Source organism: Passer domesticus, chromosome 3 (genome assembly GCF_036417665.1).
Source record: "Passer domesticus isolate bPasDom1 chromosome 3, bPasDom1.hap1, whole genome shotgun sequence".
NCBI classification, from domain to species: Eukaryota; Metazoa; Chordata; class Aves; order Passeriformes; family Passeridae; genus Passer; species Passer domesticus.
The window spans coordinates 21,384,508-21,411,460 of record NC_087476.1 but is presented as its reverse complement, the minus strand read 5'-3'; the positions used below and the strand labels follow the sequence as shown (position 1 = coordinate 21,411,460).

The following is a 26,953-nucleotide window of genomic DNA, read 5'->3' as shown; positions in this document are numbered from 1 at the left end:
TGGGCAGTGTCATATCATAAAAATGATACTATCAGTACTGTGATGGCTAAAGCACAACATGATGAAAGTCCCATTAAATTGCAATTTATCTCTCTAAATTTACAGGTCTAGCAGCTCCTCCTGGAGGCAATCCTACAGCCACATATTTCAGAAAATCAAGAAATCAATTACAAAGTTATCATACAACTAATTATCAAAGATGTAAAGGTGAGTCCTGAGACTAGACTACAGTCTTAACCAAAAAGCCTGCAGCTGGGTAGGAAACCCTAGTACAGTCTGGACAGGCACAGTGAGACTAAAAAACAACTTAAAAGAATTGAAATCATAGAATTGTTAAGGTTGGAAAAGACCTCTAAAATCATCAAGTCCCACTGTCAATCCAGCACGACCACCACGTTAAACCATTAAACCATGACTTCATGGGCCAGAGCTACACGATTTTTGAAAATTTCCAGGAATGGTGACTCAACCACTTCTCTGGGCAGCCTGGTCCAATGCTTGACAACCCTTCCAGTGAAGAAATCTTTCCTAACATCTAAACTAAACCTCCCCTGGTGCAATTGAGGCTATTTTCTCTTGTCACTTGTTACTTGGGAGAAAATCCTGGCCCCAATGGCTGCAACCTCCTTTGAGGCAGTTGTAGGAGCAATAAGGTCCCCTCTGAGCCTCTTTTTCTGTGGGCTAAACACCCCCACTTCCCTCAGCTGCTCCTCAGAGGACTTGTGCTCCAGACCCTTCACCAGCTCCATCACCCTTCTCTGGGCATTCTGCAGCCCCTCAGTGTCTTTCTTGCAGTGAGGGGCTCAGAACTGAACACAGGACTCCAGGTGTCAGTGTCAACAGTGTCAACTGCACTGGGACAATCCCTGCCCTGGTCCTGCTGGCCACTCTATTGCTGATCTGGGCCAGGATGCCATTGGCCTTCTTGGCCACCTGGGCACACGCTGGCTCATGTTCAGCTGCTGTCAACCAGCACCTCCAGGTCTTTTCCACCGGGCAGCTTTCCAGACAATCTGTGCCCAGCTTGTAGCCCTGCCTGGCGTTCACTTTGATCCAAGGGCAGGATTCATCATTTTGCCTTGTTGAACCACACAGTTGGCCTCAGCCCATTGATCCAGCCTGTCCAGATCCCTCTGCAGACCCTTCCTACCCTCCCACAGATAAGCACTCCCACCCAGTTTGGTGACATCTGCAGACCTACTGAGGCTGCACCTGTTCCCCTCATCCACATCACTGATGACAGTATCAAACAGTTCTTGCTCCAGCACTAAGCATTGGGGATCACCAGTTCTGACTGGCTACTAGCTGGATGTAATCTCATTCATCACCATTCTCTGGGCTGGATGTTATTTAACAGTTTGTTTTCATGAAGGATTTTAAGGAAATTGCAATACCTGTTCCCAGAGCTATATAAAGCTTAACTGATTCTGGACTTGTTTGAGAGATGTCAGACTTGACAGCAGTTCTTTGCAATGAATTTTTAAAAGCAGAACCTTTTTTTTTTTCACTATCCCAGTTTCACACTATTTAACACTTGTGTAATAAAATGCCAAAAAGCAATATAAAACTGCAGTTCAGGACAATTTCCCATGGCATGTTATGCCTCTATGCTGAAATGTGCATAGTTCATGCATTTATCACAGTCTGGTACAGTATCTTACTATAACAAGTTAACAACAAATGAAGAAGCTCAAAAAATTCTTACAAGGGGCATTGCAGAATTAACTGTTCTGAAGCTTCTAGGCATCTCTGTCATTCTGCTATTTCCCTAATTTAAGAATCTATGTATATAGAATATATACAGTAAATAGTGTAAATATAGTACTTAGTATATTTAATAACATATATTGCATATTAGCATATTAAATAGCATTCATCCCCAGAAACTGGATCTTGCTTGCCCAAATGTTGATGCTTTAGAATACCCCTTGCCAAGCCTTGGTGTGCTCCAGCTCACCAAAGCATTCCCACACACAGCTCAGGAGACAGTGAGGGACCTTTCCTAGAAAGCAGTCTGGATGTATGGCAGCCCTGTCCTGAAGGGTGGGGAAATTAGTCTATCTCACACCAGGAGGTCACTGTGATAGAGCACGTCTTTAATTTTCTGTGCCAGGCAGAGCCCAGGAGTGCATTTCCTAGGCACTGGTGGCAGGTGTATGTCACAGCATGCCCTGCAGCCCTTGACCCCAGATACCTGCCCTGTAAAGGCTTCCTGCCCTTCAAGCCATGACCCAGCCCACATCCTGCCAAAGAACTACAGAGGTGCACAGTGTCTTCCTACCACCTGCAAGCCCAGGTTTCTCCTGGATGAGCTAGACCCTCCCAAAGGGTCCACACTTACCCCTGGCAGGACATTGCTGGGAGAGCCATCCTGTGTGTGCTGATCAGGCCTGATCCCTCCCTGGCCTGGACATGATTTAGACAGCACCCAGCTCATAAATGAGTGATGAACATTACACCAGCACTGCTGCACTAGGCCATTTCCTCCCATAAACAAAGCATTACTTCAGGCTGCTTCACTTCTCTTAAATCCAACTTAACTGCTCTCTAGCATTTTGTTGTTCCTATAGAGTGCTGACAACAAAGACAAAAAAAATCAGCATTGCTTGACTGAAGTTGACTCTGATTAAATCTCACTTTAAACCAGTCATCATCTGCTCTCAGTGTTGACTTCATTTTCCAGTAGAACACCATATAAAATAGAACTTAGGACCTAAAGAGAGATTTATGGTTAAAAAACAGGTGGCCTAAAAGTAATCCAGAAAATAAAGAAACATGTATTGTGGACTAACTTGGGGCCCCAAACCATGTTAAAGCACTCAAAGTGTCAGGAATTTAAAGGTGTAAAAACTGCAAAGTTGTCTCCCGAAAATGAAGTAGAATGGCAGATACCTGATTAACTTTTCAAATGGATATATATCTGTGTTCACCTCAATCCCCTCCCCATAGTTTTGCTCTCCTAAGGAACAGCAAAATACATCTTTTGATGAGCTCTTTCTGTTTGTGATGGTGTCCAAGGTGGAGAAAACAGAATATTATCTTAAATGTCTCTAGAACAGACAGGAGATTCACAATCTTTATAGATTGTGAATATCTTTAGCCAAATGAAGCTCAGAATCTGAAAGCAAGTATTTCACAAAAGTTGGTGATAGAGTTATAATTAATTTTCTCAGGAAGAACATAAGAAGTAACTGACCAAACAGCTGATCACATTCTTACAGCATCCTTTGTTTTTTACGAAGAGCAATGAGGCTCTTACAGTTAGTATAAACACACAATTCCACAGGCCAGGCACTTCTTGCTATTTGAGGTCATAACATCTCCACGCATTTTCTGTAGCTTACTGCTTTGGAAGCAATTTCTATGCCTTTGCTATGATCACTCCTCTGACTCTCCAGAAGAGAAATAAACCATCTTAGATAGCCTAGTACTCACTGAGACTCCTTTAAATCTTATATTGGAAATGTAGGGTTTTAGTGGCTAGGAGCGAGACAGCACTTTTGTTTCATATTCACTATGAAGAAAGTTGGACAGGTTGGCAAGTTACATAATGTTCTGACTTTTTTTTTTGTGCCAGATAATGCTCAGATGGAGGATTATCCTGGAATTTATCTATTTCCTTGTATTTCCTGGCTAAAAAAAAAAATCTTAGATTTCCTAAATTGCACTGTACAGTGTAGTGAGTCAAGACCAGTTAGAAACTGCATTTGAAGTACCCAGGAGGCAAGGTGTGGTCTAACAGTTATTCTTGTTTTATGATGGAGAATGTGTTTTTCAGCCTTTACAAAGGTCAGATAAAATATGCATGGAGTACATTTAGGTAGCATAAAATGTGAGTGCAGAGCTGTATCTGTCCCAAGGTACTAATACTTTTTTGCAAATATTAAATTGCTCTCAATCCACATGAGATTCTGAAGTGCTAATACTTGTGTGGGGAATATTCCCCAGGCTCATACATCTATTTAAAATGCATATATTCATCCAACTGCTTAGTGTACATTTAAACACAGGAGTTAAGAGTGAAATAGCATCTTTGCCTGAATTAGAACACAGTTCAGTGCATGTAAAGAACACAAGGCAGTACATAGTAAATTACAGAGTTAAAAATTACTCCTTTGAATTCAAATGACAAAAATTTCCGTGTTATGTGACATCAAATTGTGGAAATACTCTGCAGAATTGTCATCTCCTGCCCTGATTCTCCAGTCAGAATGAGTCTGACTGACTCTTTTTGTTTGGTTGGATTTCATGTTTAGGGAAGAGGGATCTCTGTTATGAGGTGGCGATTTCCTCAAGCGCCCAGCTACAGCAGCTTACAGGGGACAGTGAGTGACAAGGCAGAAGATCCCGGATTTGGGGGCTGCTGTTTCCCTTTCAGCAGGGAAAGGAGAGCAGCACACCATTTTGCTGCCTGTGCTGGTACTGCGTACCTGCACAACGCGGGGAGCTGCGCTCCATCACGCACCCGCCCGGCGCAGCTCAAAGGCTCGGCGGCTCCGCCGGAGCCTTGCCTTTGTCCCAGCGCCTCCGCTCGGCTCCGCTTCCCCCTCCCCGGAGAAAGGGCCCGCCTCGCTCTCCAGCTCTCCAGATTAAATCATCTCAAGCCTTTTGTGCCTAATCAAACTAAAACAGCACTCTACTGACCGCACAGGGTCACTTGTTAAATGAGAATAGCTAGACGAGAAGGTTCATTCAATTTTCAAGCTTTCCCTTTCGGAGCGGTGCAGGTGGTGCTGAGGGCGGGCCCTGCCTGTGGCGGCAGGAGTCACACTGCACTCTGCTGGCTCTGCCGCACGCTGCTGCCGGAGCAGCCGCCAGCCGGCTCCTCTGCCGCGGCTGAGGCTGTGGCTGCATTAAACAGGAAAGGGAGAGGGCCCCAAGAAAAGACAAAGTGCTGTCAGAGCCTATAGATGTATGAATCTGTGCGGCCACACCAGACTGACAGCGCCCTGGGATGGCGAATGTCCTTCCCTGCTCCTCCCGCCCAGCTCGGCTCGCCCTCCCGCTCCCTGAGGGGTGGGAGTCAGGAATGCCCCCGGGGGAACCGCCTGCTGCCTCCCTGCACACCGGCCAGTGTAGCTGGGAGTACAACGCAGCCAACCGCAGCTGAATAAAACCAGGTGATCCATTTAATGAGTCTTCAGAGTAAACAAAGAAACAAAAAAGCCCAACTCTGTTGCTAAACAAGTATTAGCAAACAAGAAGTTAAAAATGTTACGACTGTTAATCACTAAGATACTCACCAAGACATAAAATATTTTTCAGCTCTTTCATAAAGCAGTGGCCACCCTCATGTTGACTACCACAGATACAGAAATCTTTTCTTGTACTATGTGCCTATCCATAGTTAAATTATGTGAGATAAAAAATACATTTTAAACAAAGCTGCGCATTCTCAGACACGTATGATTTATTTGAACTACCAGGAGCTTTCCTCCAAGGATTCCTCACAGTCTCCTCCTAATAACCTATGAGATGTTTGTTGAAAGATGGGATGAGCCACTACCCCAGTGCATATCACTTCTGCAATCATTATGAGATCTGCAAAGAACAGAATTAAATTCCAAACTCTTTTTCTTTACTGCTCAAGGGAGATCTTGAGCTCAAACTCCCATTTGAAGAAGTTTAAAAGGAGCAAGGAAGAGACACCATATGATCACGATAGCACTGAATGCACACAGAAAATGTGCTGAGAACATTTCATCATAAAAAAATAAGAGACAGAGAAATTAAAATTATCTGGTTGCTGCATAGGCTTATGGGTTCTGGAGAACAGCAAACAGTGGGGGATGAAATTGTGTCCAGTTACTACTTTAAGACAACAAGGTGACGGTAAGGTTTCGGTGCCTCAAGAATGTTTCCACTGGGATCAGGGAATACTCACAGGAATAAATATCACACTTGCATCAGAAGGAAAAAGTTCACTCCCTGGGCTTCGCTGAAGTGCTAGAAAAGTAGCCAAGAAATTCCAAGGCCGTTCTGAGCGGCTGTGGATAAGATTACATTCAGCTCAGCACTTTAGTATGAACAGCTGAGAAGAGCACAGAAGTGGATAGGAAGGAACTCCTGATGGCTCCACCTCCCAGAGAAACATTATTCATAAAATAAAAAATGTAAGTAATCAAAGATATTAATGGAAGATACAGAATTAATTGATATGTTTGTATAAAAGCATTAATAACTTATATATTTTAACCACTCTAATTATGCGCTAAGAAAATGTTCTTCCACTTCCTGCATGTCCATTTCCTGTGTTTTTAGGACAGAAAATACAGCTGATGATCAAGTTTTGAAATAAAATGGATTAGCAATAAAAAATAAATCTAATTAGAAATTTTAATTTAATAAGCTCTATAAATCATAATCATCTCCCAGTATTAAGTGTAGAAGGGACATTTGTGGCAGAACAGTCAGGAATCTTTAGGTGGCAAAAAGACCACACTGCCAGACAGAATGAAAGAGAAATGGAGCAAGAGTCTCTGAAGCTGGCACCTTGGCTGAATGTGAGGGAGTCTGCATGAGTACATACGGGTCTGGCACTAGCATACAGGAGGTGGGGAAACCTGAGTGGGTGCCAATAAATGACTCTGTGGTATGTCTGAACTTGCCTGAAATACAGCTGGCTCTGAACGCTCCCAAAGCTGGTTGTGCCTACATGGCTGATAACCAGCAGAGAAAAGAAATAAAAATCACCAGGAGGATGGAAGCCATTATGACCCTCCAGCCTCATGGTTACAGGTGCTCAGAAAGCAGCATCAGCACTGATTCTCATTTCTTCTAAAAGCTATTTACTCCCAGAATGTCACAAGGTGACCTACTACTACACAACTGGCATCTGGAGTCTCCAAGCAGTTCCTCAGGAGTGCTGACCAAGGGAAATAAACAGTCACAGTCACTCACCATCAGGAAGTGACCAAAGTTTCATCTCCTGACTGGTACTCACACATATCCAGATAAAGGAGAGAGTTTTCCATTTCTCTGCTAAAAGGGAGAGGAGTGCAAAGCGAAAAGCTGTTTTTATATTTTAACCTCCTGTTATTATCTTCAGAAGTAATCTTGGTAGGAAGGAACAGTGGTATGAACAGATTCCATGGCTACAGACAGCAGTTAGCTAGTGTGGCCTGGGGGTCGAAGACTGAGTGCCTTTGAAGCACCTTAGGAAGTAACAACCTGGTGATTCTTGCTGCCAGGTCCTGTACAGGGATGTGTTTCTCCCATCCTGAGCTATGAAAAGGTTGAGAGTTGGGCTGGACTTGGCTGCAGGATGACAAAGGCAAGCAGTCTTTCCCAAAGGCAGAAGGAATGATGCACTTATTTTCTGTACCAATGCCACAAGGCTGTGCTCAGGGCTGCTTCCACTGCTGACAGATGGAGACAGGGTAGAAGATTAAATGTTTGGCCAGCCAAGTGTTAGCCACAAATATTCCAGCTGTTTCAGCACAGCTGATGCTCATGTTCTGGAGAAATTAAAAGAAGGGGTTTCTATCTCTGCTCTAGATATTAATTTTCTAATTAAATACTGCAGTCATTTCTTCATTTTTATTTGGCTTTTTATATTTTTTAAAAAGCATACACCAAGTCACATGTAACATTTCAATTATTTCAGAAAGTGTGGCATTAGTTTATGGGAAACTGTTATACCCAAGCATGTTCTGAATCACAAAGATAACATTTTGAAAAAATAAAATTAATTTAATTAGAACCTTTAGAAAAAGTGATTTACAATTCCTTAATTTCTGGAAGAAAAAAAAAGTAGATGAAAAAGTAAGCAGATCCTAACAAATAGTAAAACAAATACAGCCGTGTATCCCTGCCCTGCCCAGCTATAATTTTGTTTTACCACAAGAGCTTCACCATGACAAGAACATATAATTTTCCACTTCAAATGCTGAGAAGTTATAATTCTAATAAAAAAAAAATACCATTTTTTCAGCTACTTGCCTCTTTATATCTCATAAATTGCTGAAGTTAATGAATACAAATATCTAATTTATCATTTCATTTTCATAATCTAATATTCAGGTACTCAGTGAACCTTCTCCAGCCTAAAAATGAGTGCCAACAGAAAAGTGTGTTGAATTTAACAATTCTCTTTCAACCTTTGTGTGAATTTTTAATTTTATTTGATATAAAATACTTTGTATAGAGTATAAAAAAGCTGGTTTATTCCCCTGAAAGATTTACCTGTTTATATGTAACACATGTACTCCATATTTGCTTTCAATTCTGTACTTTGTTGGATCACTTGCAGGAGAAATCAATTCCTCATTTTTGTACCTGACAATCAAGAAAAAAAAAACCTCATAAATATCAGCAACTATTCCTTAATCTGGTAGATCTTTGGATCAAGGTATCATTTGCTATCATCTGAACTCTCTCTGCTTGCACAGAGTATTTTCCAGTATGCATGGGTAGATAAATATTGGGCCATGAAGGTAAAGCAGAACCATCATAGCAGGAAGGAAGTGGAAAGAGAAGATGTGCACTCAATCTAGAAGACGAGGAAAAGAAGTAAAGAGAAGATGGCATGGGGCTTGACCTTTCAAATCCACTAACCCTGACAGAAGATGGGAAGCAAACTTTATCTTGCACCAGAGTAAAACACCTCAGCACAAAAAAAAAGGGGAGCAGCAGCAGAATTATGCCTCATGTTAGGTCTTTACAGTCCAGCCTGAGGCTTTCATGTATAGAGGACAGCACCTGTCCAGAGAGGAGGGCAGCTGAAAGGACCTTTATGTCCTCCTCAATGACCACAGATATTGTGAGTTCTGTGTATTTTGCCACTTGGTACTTTGTGTTCAGGAAACTCAATGGCCAGAAAGACTGGAATGCCTTCCACTGTCTGCCTTCTGAAATGCTTGAGTTTGTTTCTCACATTGTACGGGGCCACTCAGCAAGTTCTCCTCCCACTCCTCCCACTGCAGTATCAACTGCTACGATCCAGCACATCAGGAGGATTATAAAGGGGATTTAACAAAGCCATTATATACATGACACTTATCAGTTATGGCATAACTTTCAAATGAAAAAAGCTTAACAACATTTTTAGAGGGCTAGGAAAGGCCAGTCTCTTACCATTGTACAACAGGCGTTGGAAATCCTTGCACAGTAAAGCAAAGGCTCACAGACATCTTTTCCCAGATGGTGTGAGACCTCAGGCGCACTAGAATTTCAGGGGCTCGACTTATTCTTTCTTCAATTATATGTCTTTCCAAAGCCATATTTTCTTCTACCTATTAAACATGAAAAGAAAAGAAGCATCCGGCACCAGACTCAAATAGGCTGGGAGATCCAACCTTAAATTCACAAAACGATGTTTAGTCACTACTTATATTTGAAGCACAGGCCTAAACTTCAGTGCATCTTGTAATTATTTTTGCATAGGAGCAAAAAGATTCAGCAGGTACCATTCTTTGCACAGCAAGTCTGTCCAGATGTTCTCGAGCACGGTGCCTGGCAGTGTGAATCTCTTTTTCCAAAGCAGACAACTCACTGGCAAAACGGATTCTTTTCTCATCACTTACATGAGTCTTTTGCTCATGACTCCTGTGGGACAAGAAAAAAATTCAGGTAATCACCATGAAGCTTTGTCACTCATACAAATCAGAGCACCAAAGGCTGTGAAAACATCTGTAGGATGTAAAATTTAGGTTAGGAATCAATCTTAGCATCTATCTGCATATCCTGAGTATATATGAACTTTCTTCATATTCTTTCCCCCTGTATTTGTGGGGTCATATCTCTGTCTTGAATTCTGCTTTGATCACATTAACATGGTTCCCCACAGTCCTCTGGTAATCAAGATCAAGAACCTGCCTAGCCTCTTTCTGGCCCCTGATTTTCCTTCCCATGGACACAACAAGGCAGAGGAGTGAAGGCAAGTTCTGTGCCTGTTCACAACCTTTTAAAAGTTGTGCCTAGCTTACATAGTACCCTTAGCTTTAGAAGCTTTAGAACCTGGGAGCTCTTGTATCTCCATGGGCTGTATCATCTGAACCCACCTGAAAGATACAGACCAAGGAGTTCACAAGGATTTGATGAACAGTTGCCTGCAAAAAAAAAAAAGCTGTCCCTTGACAAGGATGAGCAGGAAGTATTATAGAAACTACCAGGAAAAATAAAAACTTAGGGAAAAAAATTGTGAGCTGTTCCCTGAAAGCCTAATTCCACATATTTTTCAGAATTCCTAAAAATACCCCAACTCATACATGTTTTTAGGTGGAGCTAGCTCAGTTTCCTTCATTCATGGTGATTCAGTAAACATGCTGATTCTCTTTTCTTTTTCAGGAAAAAAGAAGGTATTGAACATCAGGTATTTCTAACATGTCTGTCAGTATAGTCAACAAGACACTGAAAACATAACCCAAATAAGAAAACTTCCAGAAAAATTCAGTGAATCAAGATATTATTTGTCTGATACTTAAAAAGAATTTGTACCTAACATTTCAATGTACTTTAAATACCAACCATGCCTTGCCATTTTTTTATATTGCTGAATTTTAAAACAGTTTTTAAAACCTAAATTAAAGTATACAAAATTATTTGGTTTTCCTAGAGATTTCTGTTCTGAGGTTTTATATATCAAACCAATCCAAGTACCAGAACCATATGGATATGTACGATTTGCACAACATATTTTCTACAAACACGGCAGAATTCCTTCTTGTAATGTAAACCTCTATGTCTTTGGTGCAGTAACTGTAGAGCAAAGCAGAGCAGAAACAGTGAAATTCACTAAGGGTAATATTGTCATCAGCATGGTTACTCTGGGACATCTTATCAAGGCAGTAACTGAGACATGACAGTAAACCCTTTTGATATTCAGGAAAGAATTTAAAACATTTGAATTGATCCAAATTAGAAATTTAGGAATAGTAGAGTATCTCTGTTCAAAATGAGTTCTGGGTACCAGGTGGATTCTAATTTATTTTTGGTTTAAAGCTGTTTTCAAGGGTCAGAGTGGGGACCAGGGGAACAACTCTGGGTTGAAATATGAGACTGAAAGTGACACCCAGTCATTTAGTGTTCCAGCCAAAATAGATTAGTGAAGAACAGTGACAGAGAAGCCTCCAGTCTTGTCAACTCTGAAAAGAGCCCTGGCAAAAGAGTTGGGACCAGAGCCACTACACAGGTCAGAGTGGACCAACAGAGCTTTACCTTTTCCTGGATTCCTGCATTGCTTCATGCGCCAAGGTGCGTGCCCTCCTGGCACAGAGTCTGCATGTGGTTTTGCCCAAGCCAGACGATTCATAATAAGCAGCCTGCCTGGAAGCAGCCCTTCAAATATAAAAGAGATTGTTATAACCCAGCAATTCAGGTAAAACATGAACTCACAAATGTCAAAGAAATTACTTTGAGCTCAATGAGCTGAACACCATGACTGAGCACTGTTCAGCGAGAAACCTTTGCAATCTCACTGACTGCACTAAGTGGTGATTGTCACTTGTCCTTCCAGAGCTTAATGCCCATCACCTGTCACTGGGATCATTAGGCATTTTTATTTCATTTTATTAAATTTATATTTATGTCAGTCTTCAATCATTCAGGTGTGATGATAGCATTTCAGTGAACCCCAAGGGTACCAGACTGTCTAATACATAAATCATAAAGATTCCCCATAGCATTATCTGTTTCAAAGTATTCCTGCTTTTCTATATTTCACAGATATTTCTGCAACTTACCTCTTTCTTAAGGGAAACTGGACCAGCTAGACAGCTAGGTAAGCATGTTAATTACTAAGTAGGAAGAACAGTGATTTTGAAGCAAGCACAATACAAAGTTTCAGGCTTTGAGATAAAAAGAATGTGCATTTTATGGTAAAAACTCTGAGATTTCAAATGAGAAGCATTAAGCTTTCATTTAAGTTTAAAAAGGAAATTGAGTCTCAAAAACTACAGTTAGTTATATCTAACTTCAGGAGAAGGAATATCATTACGTCATACAGAAGAATGGGTAAAAAGTTTTTTCTATGACTTACAATAAATTTAATGTCAATTTTTCTTAAGTCAGTTTCAATTTTAGCCTAAAAGGAAGAATTTTCAGTTTAGAAGTACCAACCAGGACAGATCCTAAGCTAAAAGGTCTGTGTAGGTATCTTGTAATGCTGCTAGGAAGTTTAGCTATGCTGGTGGGAGACTACAGACAAGGAGCATGCCAATGGAAGGAAGTAGAAAGCTATCCTTCTGTATAAATCACATTTTTTTGGGGTGGAGGGAAAAGGTAAGTATCTTGACTCTAAGAACTGAGTACCCAAAACAGAGACCTGCCTCTGCTCAAATACACATCACTTACTTTCTTGCTGCATATTCCTCAAGTACATATCTTGTCTGAATGTTGCGGTAGGACTGATCAAAGTGCTTGTGCCTCCTCTGGTAAAATGGCACTGCTACTGAAGACATACTTCCTCTGTGACAGCCAGTAGCTCCTGCAGAGAGTGAAGTTAGCCATATATTTACCACACATTTAGCCATATATTTCAGACTCTTTGGTTTGATATTTTTTGATGTGTAGACATGTGTGTGAATATGTCCAAATGTATAAAATTGCACCAATTTGTGACAAATACAGCCATCAATCGCACATGTGGGTACCTCAGGCTGTATCTTATCAGCCAGGCAATGTGAGCTACGGAATCACAGATGATAGCCTAAAAGATATTTCGCCAGATCATTTTTCTCCTTCTTTGCAGATGTCATTTAACGCCTTCAGAGAAATTTCCAGGGATGGAAATTTGACAGTTTTTTGGCCGTTATTAGACATTCTAGCGCTCTGCTCTTCAAACCTTTCACTTTTTCCACTTTGGCAGTTTATGCTCACTATGTTTTCTTCAATTCACCATGACAACAAATAGTATTCTCTCAGTTTTGTAGCAACCTGTTGAAGATTTTTTTTTTTCTTTCCTGTTCTCATCTTTTAGCTCAAAGCTGGCTCATGCAATCTTCCCTCATGGGTTATTTTTTCAGGACTATCAATCATTCTGGTTTCATCCTTGTGGACTTTCTCCAAAGCATGGCCTAGTTTTTGATCAATATTTGGGTAGAAGTTTCTATGAAACATGCAGGGTGCCCCTAGAAGCAGTATGGGGGACAAGAGCATGTTTCCCGCTGAGTTAGAGTTAAGCAGACAATTACATGATTAAAAGAGCATGGAGGTGCCTACATCCCTTTGTGCTCATTAGAAATATGATGACAACTTCTTGCAAAAGTGGGGAATATCACAAGCCGTGTTGTGAGTAGGTGCCAGCTTGTGTAACTGCAGCCTCAGTGGGGTATGGGGTTCCCTACTCCTGGGCCATTTGTCCCAAACAGTGGTGAGGTATTCCAACTGAACAGCCAAAACCTCCCCCACAAGGCACCTACACTTCAGTGACACCAGAAGCAAGTTCCAGTATAAGTCTATAAAGCAGATGAAGATTTATTCAGGTAAATTACTGCAGTAACATCCAATACCCTACTAAAAGCTGAGGGGAGCATCCCTTCTGTTATGCTTCCTGTAGAGTGCAGGCTGCCAGCCGCATACCAGCACCTCTTGTATTTGTGGGGTTCCCAGATGAAGGAAGGAAATTATGAATATAACTCCATGTTATTAGAAGGCTAATTTATTATGTTATGATCTATATTATATTAAAGAATACTATTCTAAACTATACTAAACTATACTAAAGAATACAGAAAGGATACAGACAGAAGGCTAAAAGATACTAACAAAAACTCATGACTCTTTCCAGAGTCTGACACAGCTTGGCCCCAATTGGCCAATAAGTCACAAATAATTCACATGAAACCAGTGAAACAATCACCTGTTGGATAAACAATCTCCAACCACATTCCAAGGCAGGAAAACACAGGAGAAGCAAATGAGATAATATTGCTTTTCTTTTTCTCCGAGGATTCTCAGCTTCCCAGGAGAGAAATCCTGGCAAAGGGATTTTTCCATAAAATGTGATGGTGACAAGCACCCAGGGCACAGGCTGAGGCACAGCCTGGGATCCACCTCAGGGCACCCATGGCAAGTGAAGCAACACCAGCTCACCCAGGGAACACGTTAGGAGTGTGTCAGGGTCCTGAGGACAGCAATAGACCCGACTGTCCCAGCCCAGCTTCCTCCAGAGTTCCTCCTACCCTGCCCACAGCCCAGGACCCTATGTCAGTCCCCAGGGCCATCAGTTTCTGCCCCAGAAATACATAGCAGAACCAGTCTTCAGCTCCCCACAGCCTGGCCCTGCCTGGATATAGACCATGCAAGAAGAACCTGCCTCAGATCCACACCAAAAGTCCAAACTTGTAACAAAAAGTCACATAAATAAGCAGCTTCATATCAAATAAAAATTCAAAGGGATTTGAAAAGAAATCTTATAAACTCATTTAGATAAAACATTTACAGGTTAAAATGACAGTTAATATAGACCATATTTCCAGCATATAGTATTTATCAAAAAAAGGAAATGCTAGTAGTCATTGGTTAAGTAGAGTAAAAATCTGTAACTGTGTCTGATTGTTACTTGCAGATAGTCAAAGGAAGAGTCAGGTACTCATAAATTATGATATTCTCCTATCAGCTACTTTTGCTTTTCCAAGAAAAAGTAAGAAGCAAACAGTAGGTATATTTAATAGAAGTCACATCTTATTTTAAAATGTTCAGAGATCTAAAGAGATTTTTACAATTTATAACCTCATAGCTGCAGCTTCTGCATAACTTAGAGTTACCTTTTCAGCTCTTTTTCAAGATATGAGAATGACGAGTCACAGGTTCAGTAATGAGAGCTTTAGGCAAAGCACAAGACTCTGCAAAACAAAAATTAAACAGGTTTACAACATTACTGGGGGGCATTAAAGAAATGTATTGCCACATTTATAGAGAAATAAGAATGTTAGCATGACCCAAGTTAGTTCAGCACCTCACAGAGATGCTAGCTCAGTAAGACAACCTCATACAATGCTGAGCTGACGTGGATACCTCACAGACCTATTAACCCATCATATGACACAATGTCTTGGTTACATGAGCAGAGTTGCACAGATCCAACTCTGGAGCAGCCTTGGCTTCTCCTAGTTTTGATATCTGTACATCATGGACTCTACACCTGCAGACATCGAACACTGGTTTTCTTCTTGCTGTCTGTGTGACTATTGTGTATATGACACTGGATTCCACATTAGTTCATATGTTAATTGAACAATTAATGGTATAATTTTCCCTTTTTTCTATTTTTAATTAGCCTTTTTTGCCTAAATGAAGGTGCAAAAGACAAACACAGGTTAAGCTCACTCCACTGTTCAGTGCTACTCATGTTCACATGTGGCCAAGTTAAATAATTCTGTGAATTTATCAACATGCAAGGTAAATGTTACTACATATATCATTCACACTGAGATCCACTTTATAAGGACTGCAGAGTAATGCCCATTTATCTGGACATATCAAAGTTATTTTCATTTTTGAGAGAGGAGAAAACATCATTGTCATTTACAGTCCAGCCTTTTTCACTAAATGTAAAACTTAAATTTTAATTAGTGTATTTTCTTCTATTTGTCAGCACCCAGGAGTTCTGAAATTTTGGTTCATATATTTTTCACATTTACCCAAACACCTTTAGTATAGAAACAAGGGTAGCCATCCACTTACAGCCTTCATATAAGAAATTAACAGGGCTTTTTAGCAGCCAGACTCACTTTGCCTTCTGTTAACACAGAGGGGAGCTGCCTGGCAACAATTCCAAATGTAATAATAATCATCAGTTAATTACAACTACATTTGCAGAGTATGTATTTAATACTTAATAGTGCTGCAAAGACAAGTACAAGAAGAGCAAAATCAAAGTCCCACTGTCAAAACAGCATATAGGGTACTGAGCTCATGATAAAAGAAGTTTATACTGTATTCCTAGGAACAGTATGTTGACTGTTTTACCAGTTTTCCACTGATACGCATTTTTATGAGATTTTTAAATATATTGTAATATTTAGACAATCTACGACTAAAACAGTTAGAGAACATGATATGCTGATAACAGCTTAACCCCAGTGAATTTATAGATTTAGATGAACCAAAATTTTATTTATGACAGTGTCTGGAGGCCTAATTATATTGGCAAGTGAATTGGTAGAAGTGACTCAAAAGTGAGATGAAGGAAGTGGTCTGGCAGAGAAACTGGGGGGAAAAATCCCAGTGGAAAACTGAGAGCCCAATAACAACAACAAAAACACCCAACAAGTCTAGAGAAAGACGAATTAATTATGTGAATGATTATAACAAATTAAAAAGCAAATCTCAAGTCTTATTTACCAAGTTCTACTGCAAGAATTTTGGAGGCATTGCTGAAGTACATGGCATGAAATACATGTGTCATAAACAATCCTTGAATTACATCCATGCACATCCTATTAATGACACTGGATTTCAAGAAAAAAAAATGGAATTACAAGAAAAAGATTATCCTAAAACATTTGGTGTTTCATCTGACCTTTATATTTTTAGTGCAATGTAGCATCATTGTACTCCTTTCTTTTTATTATTATTATTATTCCTATTTGTTTCTATGACTGTAAATGCTGGGGACATCAAAAGGACCTAAAGTGCACTAATCTATGTGCTGTATAAAGCACTCAGAATATTATTAAACACAAAGCAAAATATTACCTCAGCCAAAATGTCCTTAAAGATTAATGACATCAACCACAGGTGAATTAGACTGCTCAAGTCAGTTTACAGAAACATACCTTTCTTCATGCTTTGTAGCATGTATATAACAGTTTTTACTTGACCGTGAGTAAAAGGCCAAGCTCCCAGGTCAGGATATGCATAGTTTTGTGACCCTGTAATACTGATCTGAATAGAAAGCCATAATCTAGGACCACGTGACAAGGGGCCACATTCTTGAGCAGAGAAGCCAAGGGTCTGATATAAACATTGTTAGTCTGATAAGTGAGTTAATTTAAGATTTAAAGGACAAGCAGTAAATTGTAGCATGATCATTTACGTTGCCTCAGAGAGCAGGCATACAACCAACTGAACTGATGGATGGCTTGACAAATGTCATGGCAGGAAGAACATGGCTGCACTCACCATAGATAGACAACTTGCACTCCCAGGTTCAGGAGGCTCGTGTCACGAGCAACGCACTGTACAGCATGTATTTTCTCAGCCTGACCTGCCAGTGCTATACCATGCAACATGCACTTCTGTGCATGGCCATCTCTGTTCCTGGCCATCTGCAGAAGTGCCAAAAATTATTCACAAGTTCTTGCCTGTCCTCACATAGACAGAAATTTCTTTGACCATTTGCACTGATTTGTGGGCTTGTCCTTTTTTTCCCATTACTTAGACATTTTTTTCTCTGCTTTCGTTCTGCTAGCTGTTCTCCACATTGTTCAAGGTTAAATGTTTTCAGGAAGCTGCTAATTTATACTTTTATGGTGCATAAAAGCCCTTGATATTTAACTGATAAAATACATTTAAATCCATATCATCTACATATCATAATGAAAGATTTTTTAAAAAAACCTTCTATTAATTGCTCCTAATGACCAGTATAAAAAATTACTATATTGCCTCAAAAAATATGCAGTCCTTTCCAGATGGTTATATCCATGCTGTAGAGATTGCAGACTTAATAACATATTATAATTTTCTGCCATAAACTGACTTTGGTGGAAATCTTGTAAAACCATCATGAGTCATTATACAGTTCTAGACACTGCAGTCTAAACAGAATGGTATGTAGAGGATCTGGTTAATTCTTCTCCATTTTGATAAGAAACTAATTTGATAAAAAAAAAGATTTGACAAAATTTCTAATATGTCTCTCTAGTCTTTTTTCTCTATACACATGTGTATATTTAGATCATAATAGAAAATTATGTTGTGTGAGTGAAAAAATCTACTCAAATATACTGTCATTTTAAGATGTTTCAGGTTTTCCATTGAAGATCTTGTTCAGTCCACATAAGAATTCAGTTTTAGCTTTTTTGACAATAGAACAAAATGGCTCATCATTAAAAAAAAAAAAAAAAAAAAAAAAAAACAAAAAAAAAACCATATGGAATTCTCAGTTGCTTACTCTGCTGAATTCCAGACATCATTCAGTGAGCTTGAATACTTTTTGTGTTTTTCTTTTTCTTTAGCTACATCATATTAGGTCTCATGTTTTACTGATCTCACCTCCTTTCCATGGAAATACTATTTTCCTCATTTCACCAATTGGTTTAAACAGATTCAAATAATCCCCCAAAATTCATGTATTACTTTTGTTATTAAACATAGTAACAAAAAAAAAAGGGGAAAAGAGTTCTCTCCTCTATTTCTACTGATCTGAGTACCGAGCAAAGCAACATTTTCAAGCAGCTGACAGTGCCAGCCATCACAGATCTGTCTATCATTTTTATTTATTTCATATGTTCTGAATAAGTAGACTTTCAACATTTTCCAAACTCAAATGATACTGTTTTCAATTACATACAGGTAGATTCAGCAGTTTAATGCAATAATTTGGCTATAGCACATCTATGATTAGTTAGATTGAACACCTTGAGTTTGTAATAGTTCCTGAATGGCTTGGTTCACTCTCTAGCCAGAACAGTTAGTGTGGAGGTAATTTGAAATATATAATGGGTGGTCACACTCATATCCACAACCCTCGATAGGGAGCTTGGCTCTGGGGAGGCGAGCAGCAGGCATGGTGCAGGGGCACCTTTCCCTCCAGCAAGCTAATTGCTGTGGAGGAAAGCAGCAGATCCTGTACTTTAGTGAGTCGGTAAGATAATTTAATTTTGCATTTTCTGTGACTCTGATGAAGGAGAGGATTGGAGCTTCCAAACTGAATTTTTTTCCATATCTGTAATAGAAGCTGAACAGTATATATCCCAGACAGGGTACTAATGTGGATGTTACCTTGTGAATTCATCATCACACAAAACTGGGAATCAAATGAGGCTAAATTTGTCCACATTGACTTGGATCCTTGCCATCCTAACATTCCAAATGTTCAAACATGTTCTGATAAAGCTTGAAGACTTCTCTTCACTTGGAAAATGTATTCTGTACCTTCAACTGGACAGCTAAGAACGTTGGACAGTGAGATGGTAAAAATCATTTTGCACCATCCCACATTCATTATCCTTCATTATGGTACTTTTATTGGCTTGTAGGCATTATCAACACACAGGCATAATTTCAAGTGCATGAACTCGGTTTCCCAGGACTCTATCAGTGCTATTTAGCTGGAATTTTCATGTGGCCCAGAACATATCACTTAGTTTAGAGCAATACAGACACCAGAAACACATCCTCTGGAAACATGGCAGACATAAAATAAAATAAAATAAGATTTTTTTTTGCCTATCTACATCCCATTCTTGAGCAGGCCAAATAGTTTTGCCCGCTACTATAGAATTTTATGCTTAATTATTTACACACAGACTTCAGAAAAAATCATACAGCATAAGCACACAAGAATGTAATTCACACAATGTAGTTCTTTATATGCAGAAAGAAACAGTGGGAATGTAATACACAACAAAATCAAGGTGACTATGGACAGGACAAAACAATCTTACTTTTTGTTTGTTTGTTTGTTTTGCTTTTCATGAATCAATTTGTGTTCTACTTATTGCTTGTTTTCCCTGAGGAGAGTATTTCTTTTTTTACAGGAAAGCACCCAACCTCCTCCTACAAGCACTCTCATTTGTTCTGTACAAGAAAAACATGGATAGAAAATTGACTTACCTAAGGATATGGAAAAACTGTAAAGCAGAGAGGAAGACCAGCCTTTCCCAGCTTAGCAAACACTGCCCAAGGAAAACAAATAATTCTCCTCTCTAAAGGCTACTGCCCCTTCACTCCTATTTAAGGGCAGATGCAGTGCTATATTTAGAACTAACCAAGTGATTCTCCCAAAACTGGGGTCAGCCTAATATGTAATAAGGGAGTGATATAAAGGCAAAAGAAAAGCATTAGCCTATATGGAGTTTAATACTGAATTTTAATAAAAGACAAACCTTATTTCTTAAAAAAGCAGTTGCTTATCTTAAAAGTGGGGTTTCTTTCCCCAGCAACACCAAGCACACGGGAAGCAATTGAATGCCAGAAAACAGCTTGAATTTTTTATTTAGAAAAGCTTGAAGTTTTAAAATAATCGGTAACTCAGAAGACCCAGTGAGGAGACATAAACTCCAGAATATTATTAGTAAAGACATGAGATCCCCTTGGTGCTTCAGGCTGTAAAATGAGCTTCCCTATTGCTTCCTTAAGAGCTCTCTGGATGTGAGAATGTCTGCAACATTTGAAGGCATACCAGTTGCATAAAACCCCTATTATTTCCATCTCTATTACATCACTAGTCAATCTGAGAGAGATTTTTCTATGTCTTATAGGTAAAGTAGGGAGAATTTTATATGCATAGAGACATAAGCATGCAGGAAAAAAAAAAATACTGCCAAAACAGTCAGCTCTGTGGGTCCTTGGTGGTCCCTGATGGTTCCTGATTATTGCTAACTAAAACAGATGCGTTCTGTCTGTAGGGCTCCTAGGTTTCTGTCCAGAAGCTACAAGGCACCACTTTGGTGGCTCTGACATGTCCAGATGCCAGGGGGTAGCAGCACTGGCTCTGCAGAGCTGGTCGTCTTGGATCAGTCACTCTGCCCCACTCTGGTGGCAGACAGCCCTACAGGGATTGCATCCATATGGGGGAAAGGAAGGAAGGGTAGGACCTCTTTTGTGATAGGCATGAATAATTAATCACCTTCCCCTTATTCTGTCTGGAAATAGGACAACATGCCTGGGAAAACCTGGCTATGTGGCAGACATAATCACACCTCATGACTTAGCCCACAATGACTCAAATAATCAGTGATTCAGCAAGATACAAATGGCAGGGAATTCATTGATCTTAAAATTATTTGAAATAACAAGATCTATTTTCAATTTACTTATACAGAAATCCAGTCATTGTCAAAGTCACTAAATGACAATCTATTCCACTGCTTGGTATGTGACACTTTGATACATGAACAATATTCTTTTTAAGTCATATATTTTTCTTTTGTATCCATGTAGGGAAGCAGAGCAAGAGGTGGAAAAGCCTTTAAATCACTGATTCTTATCCCATCTGCAGTGTTCATCCAAGTTTCCTAAATAGTTCTGGTAAGGATCTTTCTTACTGTTTTATCATCTAGGGCTACCATTTGCTTGAAACAAACTTTTCCCTTCCTCCCATTGATCTTGAATTATAACTCAGTCTGACAGAATTAGATCTACAGAGACAGACAGAGTGGAATGGCTGCATATGCCCTGAATGTAGATGTTGCTTCAGAAGCAGCTGTCAAAGTAATTAGTATGTAATAATCCAGAGCAAACCCACTTTACTTACCCAGCTTCATCTCTTCTCTCCTATTGAATTTTCCTGTGGGAGGTAAAAGGTCATTTTTCAGGAAGACTTTAAAGTTCTCACTACACTCTGCTTTTCATTTCTCATTCTATATTTATTATCTGTACAGGAATGGAAGCATTTACAGCCTGCTCTGTCTGCCTTTACACTTGAGCAGTCTTCTATTTTAAGTTTTCTTCAGGGTGTGGCTGGATGACAAAAATATGGAAGTGCATCCTAAGGACTATGGGAAAAATGCCAAAGGCAAGAACAAGCTAGGTAGGAGGGCCAGTCCCAGGCTGCTTCCAGGAAAGACAATAAATACATTCTTCTTCTCTTCATAGACATTACAAAATAAGACAGAAGAGAAAACTGCACTATTGTGTTATTCACTGCTGGTGAAATTTAGGCAGCACGGCACATAAAATTACCCAGGATTTTAACTATGAAATAGTTTACATTATATTCCCACTTCCCCCCTAACACAGAAGGTGCCTTCTCCTCATCCTTCCACTTTCCAAATGAAGATCTTCCCTAAGAACTTTTCTAAAGCAGAGGTTTAACAGGGTATCAAAAGGATTACTCAAGCATTGTAAACTTAGCATGTGCTAAAATCCTTCTGTGATTTTGGTATTTTAGAATGACTTCATTATTTTCTGCCAGTCCCTTGATGTGGCCTGCTTAACTGATACAGGCCTAAGTAATGTCTCAACTACTCCAGCAAAGGGAAAGGCAAAGAACTGAAATGGAATTCAGGAAACAGAGGTGTTAGCATTTTAGCCATTGGATTAAACATCAAAACAGTAATGAAATGAAATGTAATAGTGTTAGAAAAGGTATGTTTTTAGCCTATAAGGGTGCCTTAATAGTGGCCTTGTGCTTTTATATCTGTCCAGTTCCAAGAAAGCCTAATGCATCTTTGTATAGCAGCTTCTGAAGCCCAGCTGATATGTTAACTTAATTTGATTTCTTCAAATGCTTGTTGCATATTTATAGCTTCACATAGATTAAAAGATTGGTAACTAGCAATGAGGTTCATCATCTCTGCAGCAGTCCTAATTATGCATTCAGCCCTGTGGTGAGGTTTCTAAAGCCATGCTTGAACAGTGGATACTGTGCACTGGTATCCAAGTCCCAGCATCTCCCTTGGTATTACAAATGAAAGACAAAAGAGTGCATGCAAATTCAACCACATAACAAATAAACCAAACAATAAATGTTCTTTCCTCTTGTGGTGACTTTGGTCAGAAATTCAGGATTATCAGTTATGAGCTCCTCATACGAACCCAAAAGTATGTGTCTCATTCAGAGGAGAGTACCAGCACCTGAAAGACTGAACTCAAAACAGTTTTGGAGGAACTGCACCTGCTCATGAAGATGAAGTAGCAAGAGAGCAGTAACAGATGCACTTGACTGCTGACAGCACTGTAAATGTGCAGTGGAGCACAAATCCCCAAAGGAAATACACCTTGCTGCTTCTTTAAGTGGGGAGAGAATAAGCCCACACTGACTTCTAAGAAGCCTAAGCACTTCTCTCTCTACCTCCTCTTTTCTGTATATTTCCCTGTTTTTACCTGATGCATTCGCTCTTATTCTACTAGTACTTTCTGTTTTTCTATTTCAATGCCCAACTTGCAAATATTTTAAGGCTGGTTTCATGCAGCTGAAAACTGTCAAAAGCTTAAACTACTCTTCCCCAAAATGAGACTATGCTGTGTGGAGATGAGACCAGAGAACAGTCAAATAATTTTGGAGGAGGAGGAGGAAAATACACTGCCAACCAATGGAAAGGTGTAAAACTCCCAGGAGAGAGGATAATGGCAGCTGAAGGAAAACAAAACAACAGCTACAAACCCCCACATTAGATGTAAGATGTTTTTAACAGCAAGACAAGGATTTTCAATCAGCAATTCTTCTGAGTAGACTGAACTGAATCCAGAACATGAAACAATTTTAGCGTAAGTCTTTGAACAAACACTAAAATACCTGAGCATACAAAATGCTGGGATTTTTTCCCTGCAACATAAGGCAAAATGAACCTCTTAGTGAGTATCCTCATTTATACCTAAGACAAACACACCACTGAGCTACAACTCACTGAGTTACAGCAAATCAAATACTTTTTAAGATACCTAAACAGTAATGTGTCCCCCTGCTGTCCAAGCAGCCACTATAAAGCCCATCAGAGTCAGTGCTAAGGTTTTACTGACTCAGGAAAGCTCACATTCATACCCTTCTTGATTTAATATCAGCTCAGTGGCATCTCTTCATTTACCTTTACAATGACACCTGTACAAAGACAAGGACCATAAAGATGTCTGTATTATCCTGGTATATTTATTCCAGTGTCACAAAACACACTTGGCAGATACCTGCTGCTGCAGCAGTTATCTTTATCAACTAACCCCAGGATCACCAACAGCACATTAAATCTAGAGAGAACCACAGGCTGTAAGAAGGCAGAGACAGGGATTAACACTGCAGTGGTGTGGCTCAGAGGTTTTGCCACACTTGGAAATTAAGGCAAGGCAGCTGCCCTCCAAAATCCACCATTAAGCAGCACCATTCAAAGCCTGTTTTAATGTCCTCAGACTTCAGTAGTTTTCAGCTGTGGGGGGTTACTTCTCATAGCAGCATTTGCTTACAGGTTTCACATCAGACAAGCACAGACAACAGAGGCACAGAATCAGAGAATGTTTGAGGTTGGAAGGGATCTCTGAACGTCATCTTATCCAGCCCATTTCTCCAACAAGGCTACTTGGAGCTGCTTGTCCAGGACCACATCCAGATTTTGAACATTATTTCCATAAATGAAGACTCGTGGTTTTGGTTGTGGTAGAATTCATTTTCTTCCCAGTGGCTGATATAGAGCTGTGATTTGGATTTTTTCTGAATCTAGGGTTGATAATAAACTTTTTTTTTTTTATTACTGAGCAGGGCTTACATTGAGCCAAGGCCTTTTCTGCTTTTCATGCTGTCATGCTAGTGAGAGATCTGGGGGTGCATGGATGGTCACAGCCAGGACAGGTGACCTAAACTGACCAAAGGGATATTCCAGACGATACGACACCATGCTCAGTATATAAAATGAAGGGAAGAAGGGAGAAGGGGGGGTCATTTGCAGTGTTGACATTTGTCTTCCCAGGTAACTGCTGGGTGTGATGGGGCCCTGCTGTCCTGGAGATGGTTGAACAGCTGCCTGCCCTTGGGAAGCAGTGAATTCCTTGGTTTGCTGTGCCTGTGTGTGCAGCTTTTGCTTTTCCTGGTAAACTGTCTTTATCTCAACCCAGAAGTATGTTTACCCTTCCAATTCCCTCCCTGATCCTGCTGGTGGGAGTGAGCAAGCAGCTGTGTGGGGTTTGGCTGCTGGCTGGGGTTAACCATGACAAGAATACAAAACCTCTCTGGGCAACCAGGGCCAGCTCTTGGGTTCTGTCACAGTGGGGAGCGAAGGCAGGGGGAAAGTGTTCTAATGTTCATAACCTCTATGTTTGAGTTTGTATCTCTGACTGGAACTGACTCTGGTTCTTTCCCCTTGTCTTGAGCTGGCAGAAGCTGAAGGTCACTGGTGAAGGCACAGACATGACACCCTCCAGGTTCACAAGCACACACACATTTGCTGTCTGGCTGCCTACTCTCTGTCTGTGCCAGTGCTCGCTGCAAACAGATGCACTCTGTCATGATGGCTGATGTTGCAGGCACCCCACACCCTTGGGTGCCCCCAGATAGATGTATGAAGAGTATAAGGGCACCTAAAACCCCCAGTCTGACACCAATAGCTGGCAGCCAGTCCCCCCAGTAACTGGCAGTCCGTCCATGCAGTACTCACACACATGGATGAAGAGTGAGATAGTTAAGCAAGGTTTGAATGAAGACAGAACAGACTGTGGTGATCAGACACAGTGCTCATTCAGATAGGTGTACTTTGTATGCAATCAGCCCCTTTCTGGGTGATCCTCTCTTTGCTCTTCTGAGTTCTTCCCCTAAACATTTCTTCGTCACTTTATGCAGGTCTACCAACTCTCACACCTCTGGTCCAGCACAGGATCTTCACTTACCCCACTTCAACATCTCCAGGTTAAATCTTACACTCCACATATCCTCACACAGATAATGTTTGAGAAATTACCTGCTCCTGTTTCACAGAGGAAAAGGAGAAGGAAAGGAATACATACAGATCACACGGCTGCATCTGCATTATGAGTCCAATGTGAGAGCTGACATGAAAGCCTCAAACGGTATCAAGTTCAGGCTCATCCTTCTATTCAAGGTCATTGAACTTTTTATGGCATCTCCAACAGTTCATGTCACTGAAAGCACATAGCTATGCCACACAATATACTGCCTGACATATATGATCATTACTGTACTTTAGAATAATGAACTTTCACTGTATTCCTGGAAGCAAGTAACTCTCATTATAAAAATTATAATTTTTTTGTTTCAGAACTAAATTACTTACATCCACAACAGCTCCAAGGAATGAAGATCTGACAAGTTTTCACTGTAAAGGGGCAAGAACTATTGCAAATGCAGATCAGGAACAATTTTCTTAAGGAGTTATATCAGCTGGACCCCTTAATTCCTGTTCCTCACTATTGCTGGATATCTTTGATTGTGTAGTTGCTAAAAGAAAATAATTACTTTACCATAGGTAGATAAAACAAGAAGTGTGCTAAGACTGATGGTCTCAGGCAGGCCCCAAATATATAGTTTTGATAGATTTTCATATTTTTAGTAAGAACCAAGAAGGAAACCATTGTTTAGAAGGAGTGTTTAATGAACCACTGATTCTTCTCCAGATGCTCAGTTGTTGCTTCTCCAGGTCTTCAAAAGCAATGCCATAGTGCATAAAAAACAAAGCAGGACTTCATTACATCTTCATACTGAAGAGACCTACTTGATTATTCCATCCCAATCTGCAACTACTGTTTCTGTCCAGGGTCCATATAATGGTGCTTCAGGTCAAGCTACCTTTGGAGGTCACCAATTTTCTTCATTGCTGCTGCTGCTGTCGGTATTCCTAATGGGCAGGTTTTGCTAAACTCTTTGTCCATGCCATTTCACTGATTATTTAATCTTCTCACTCTTTGCCATTAAGTTGTCACTAAATCACTAAATCAGTCATCCACTATTGTCCTTGATACATTTCACATAGAGTCAAACACTCATTTCATTTCAAAGGGTGCTTTTGCCCAAATAAAAACTGTAGGATTCCCCACTCAAACACTGTTCACATTAAAACAAAACTTAGAAAAGTTATTCTTAATTTGTTCTCTTTTTTTCATCATTCATCCAGACTAGGTCTTGTTTCACATAATGGCCTGCTGAGTATTTCTCTGCAACTGAGAAGGTAATGTTTATAATACTGATTGAAAAACTTGCAGATATAAGCACAGATATTTTTATTTATACCTTATTGATATATGAATCAAACAATTTTTCTGATATTCTTAATTTTAATATGAGATAGCTATGTGTTCCAGATACACAGATAGCTTGAGATGGCAGTAAAATTTTTGCACCACCTGTCTCTTTTACTCTGATTTTCTACTGCAATTAGGCAGCATTAGGTACCACCAGCAGCTGGTA

The 26,953-nt window shown here is 40.0% G+C and overlaps 1 protein-coding gene and 1 long non-coding RNA gene across 6 annotated transcripts in view; one reads left to right on the top strand and one right to left on the bottom strand.

The window, feature by feature from the left end:
- MYOM2 (myomesin 2) overlaps window positions 1-26,953 on the bottom strand; it is a 113,354-nt gene that overhangs the window by 61,434 nt on the left and 24,967 nt on the right. For 2 of the 5 annotated variants that reach the window (XM_064412109.1, XM_064412110.1), the window contains 6 exons: window positions 14,706-14,783; window positions 12,292-12,424; window positions 11,158-11,277; window positions 9,408-9,546; window positions 9,076-9,233; window positions 8,185-8,277 (listed from right to left, as the gene is read on the bottom strand). In XM_064412109.1, coding sequence (XP_064268179.1) covers window positions 8,185-8,277; window positions 9,076-9,233; window positions 9,408-9,546; window positions 11,158-11,277; window positions 12,292-12,398 — 617 coding nt within the window. In that variant the 5' untranslated portion in view covers window positions 12,399-12,424; window positions 14,706-14,783. Of the gene's footprint in view, window positions 1-2,341; window positions 2,575-4,934; window positions 4,979-5,884; window positions 6,018-8,184; window positions 8,278-9,075; window positions 9,234-9,407; window positions 9,547-11,157; window positions 11,278-12,291; window positions 12,425-14,705; window positions 14,784-21,364; window positions 21,382-26,953 lie in introns of those variants that run through there. The other 3 variants (XM_064412111.1, XM_064412112.1, XM_064412113.1) reach the window with 3 other exon arrangements.
- On the top strand, window positions 5,073-24,797 carry LOC135296137 (uncharacterized). Its single transcript, XR_010358176.1, has 4 exons — window positions 5,073-6,113; window positions 11,665-11,719; window positions 21,052-21,138; window positions 24,009-24,797. It is a non-coding gene; the product is annotated as an uncharacterized LOC135296137 (long non-coding RNA).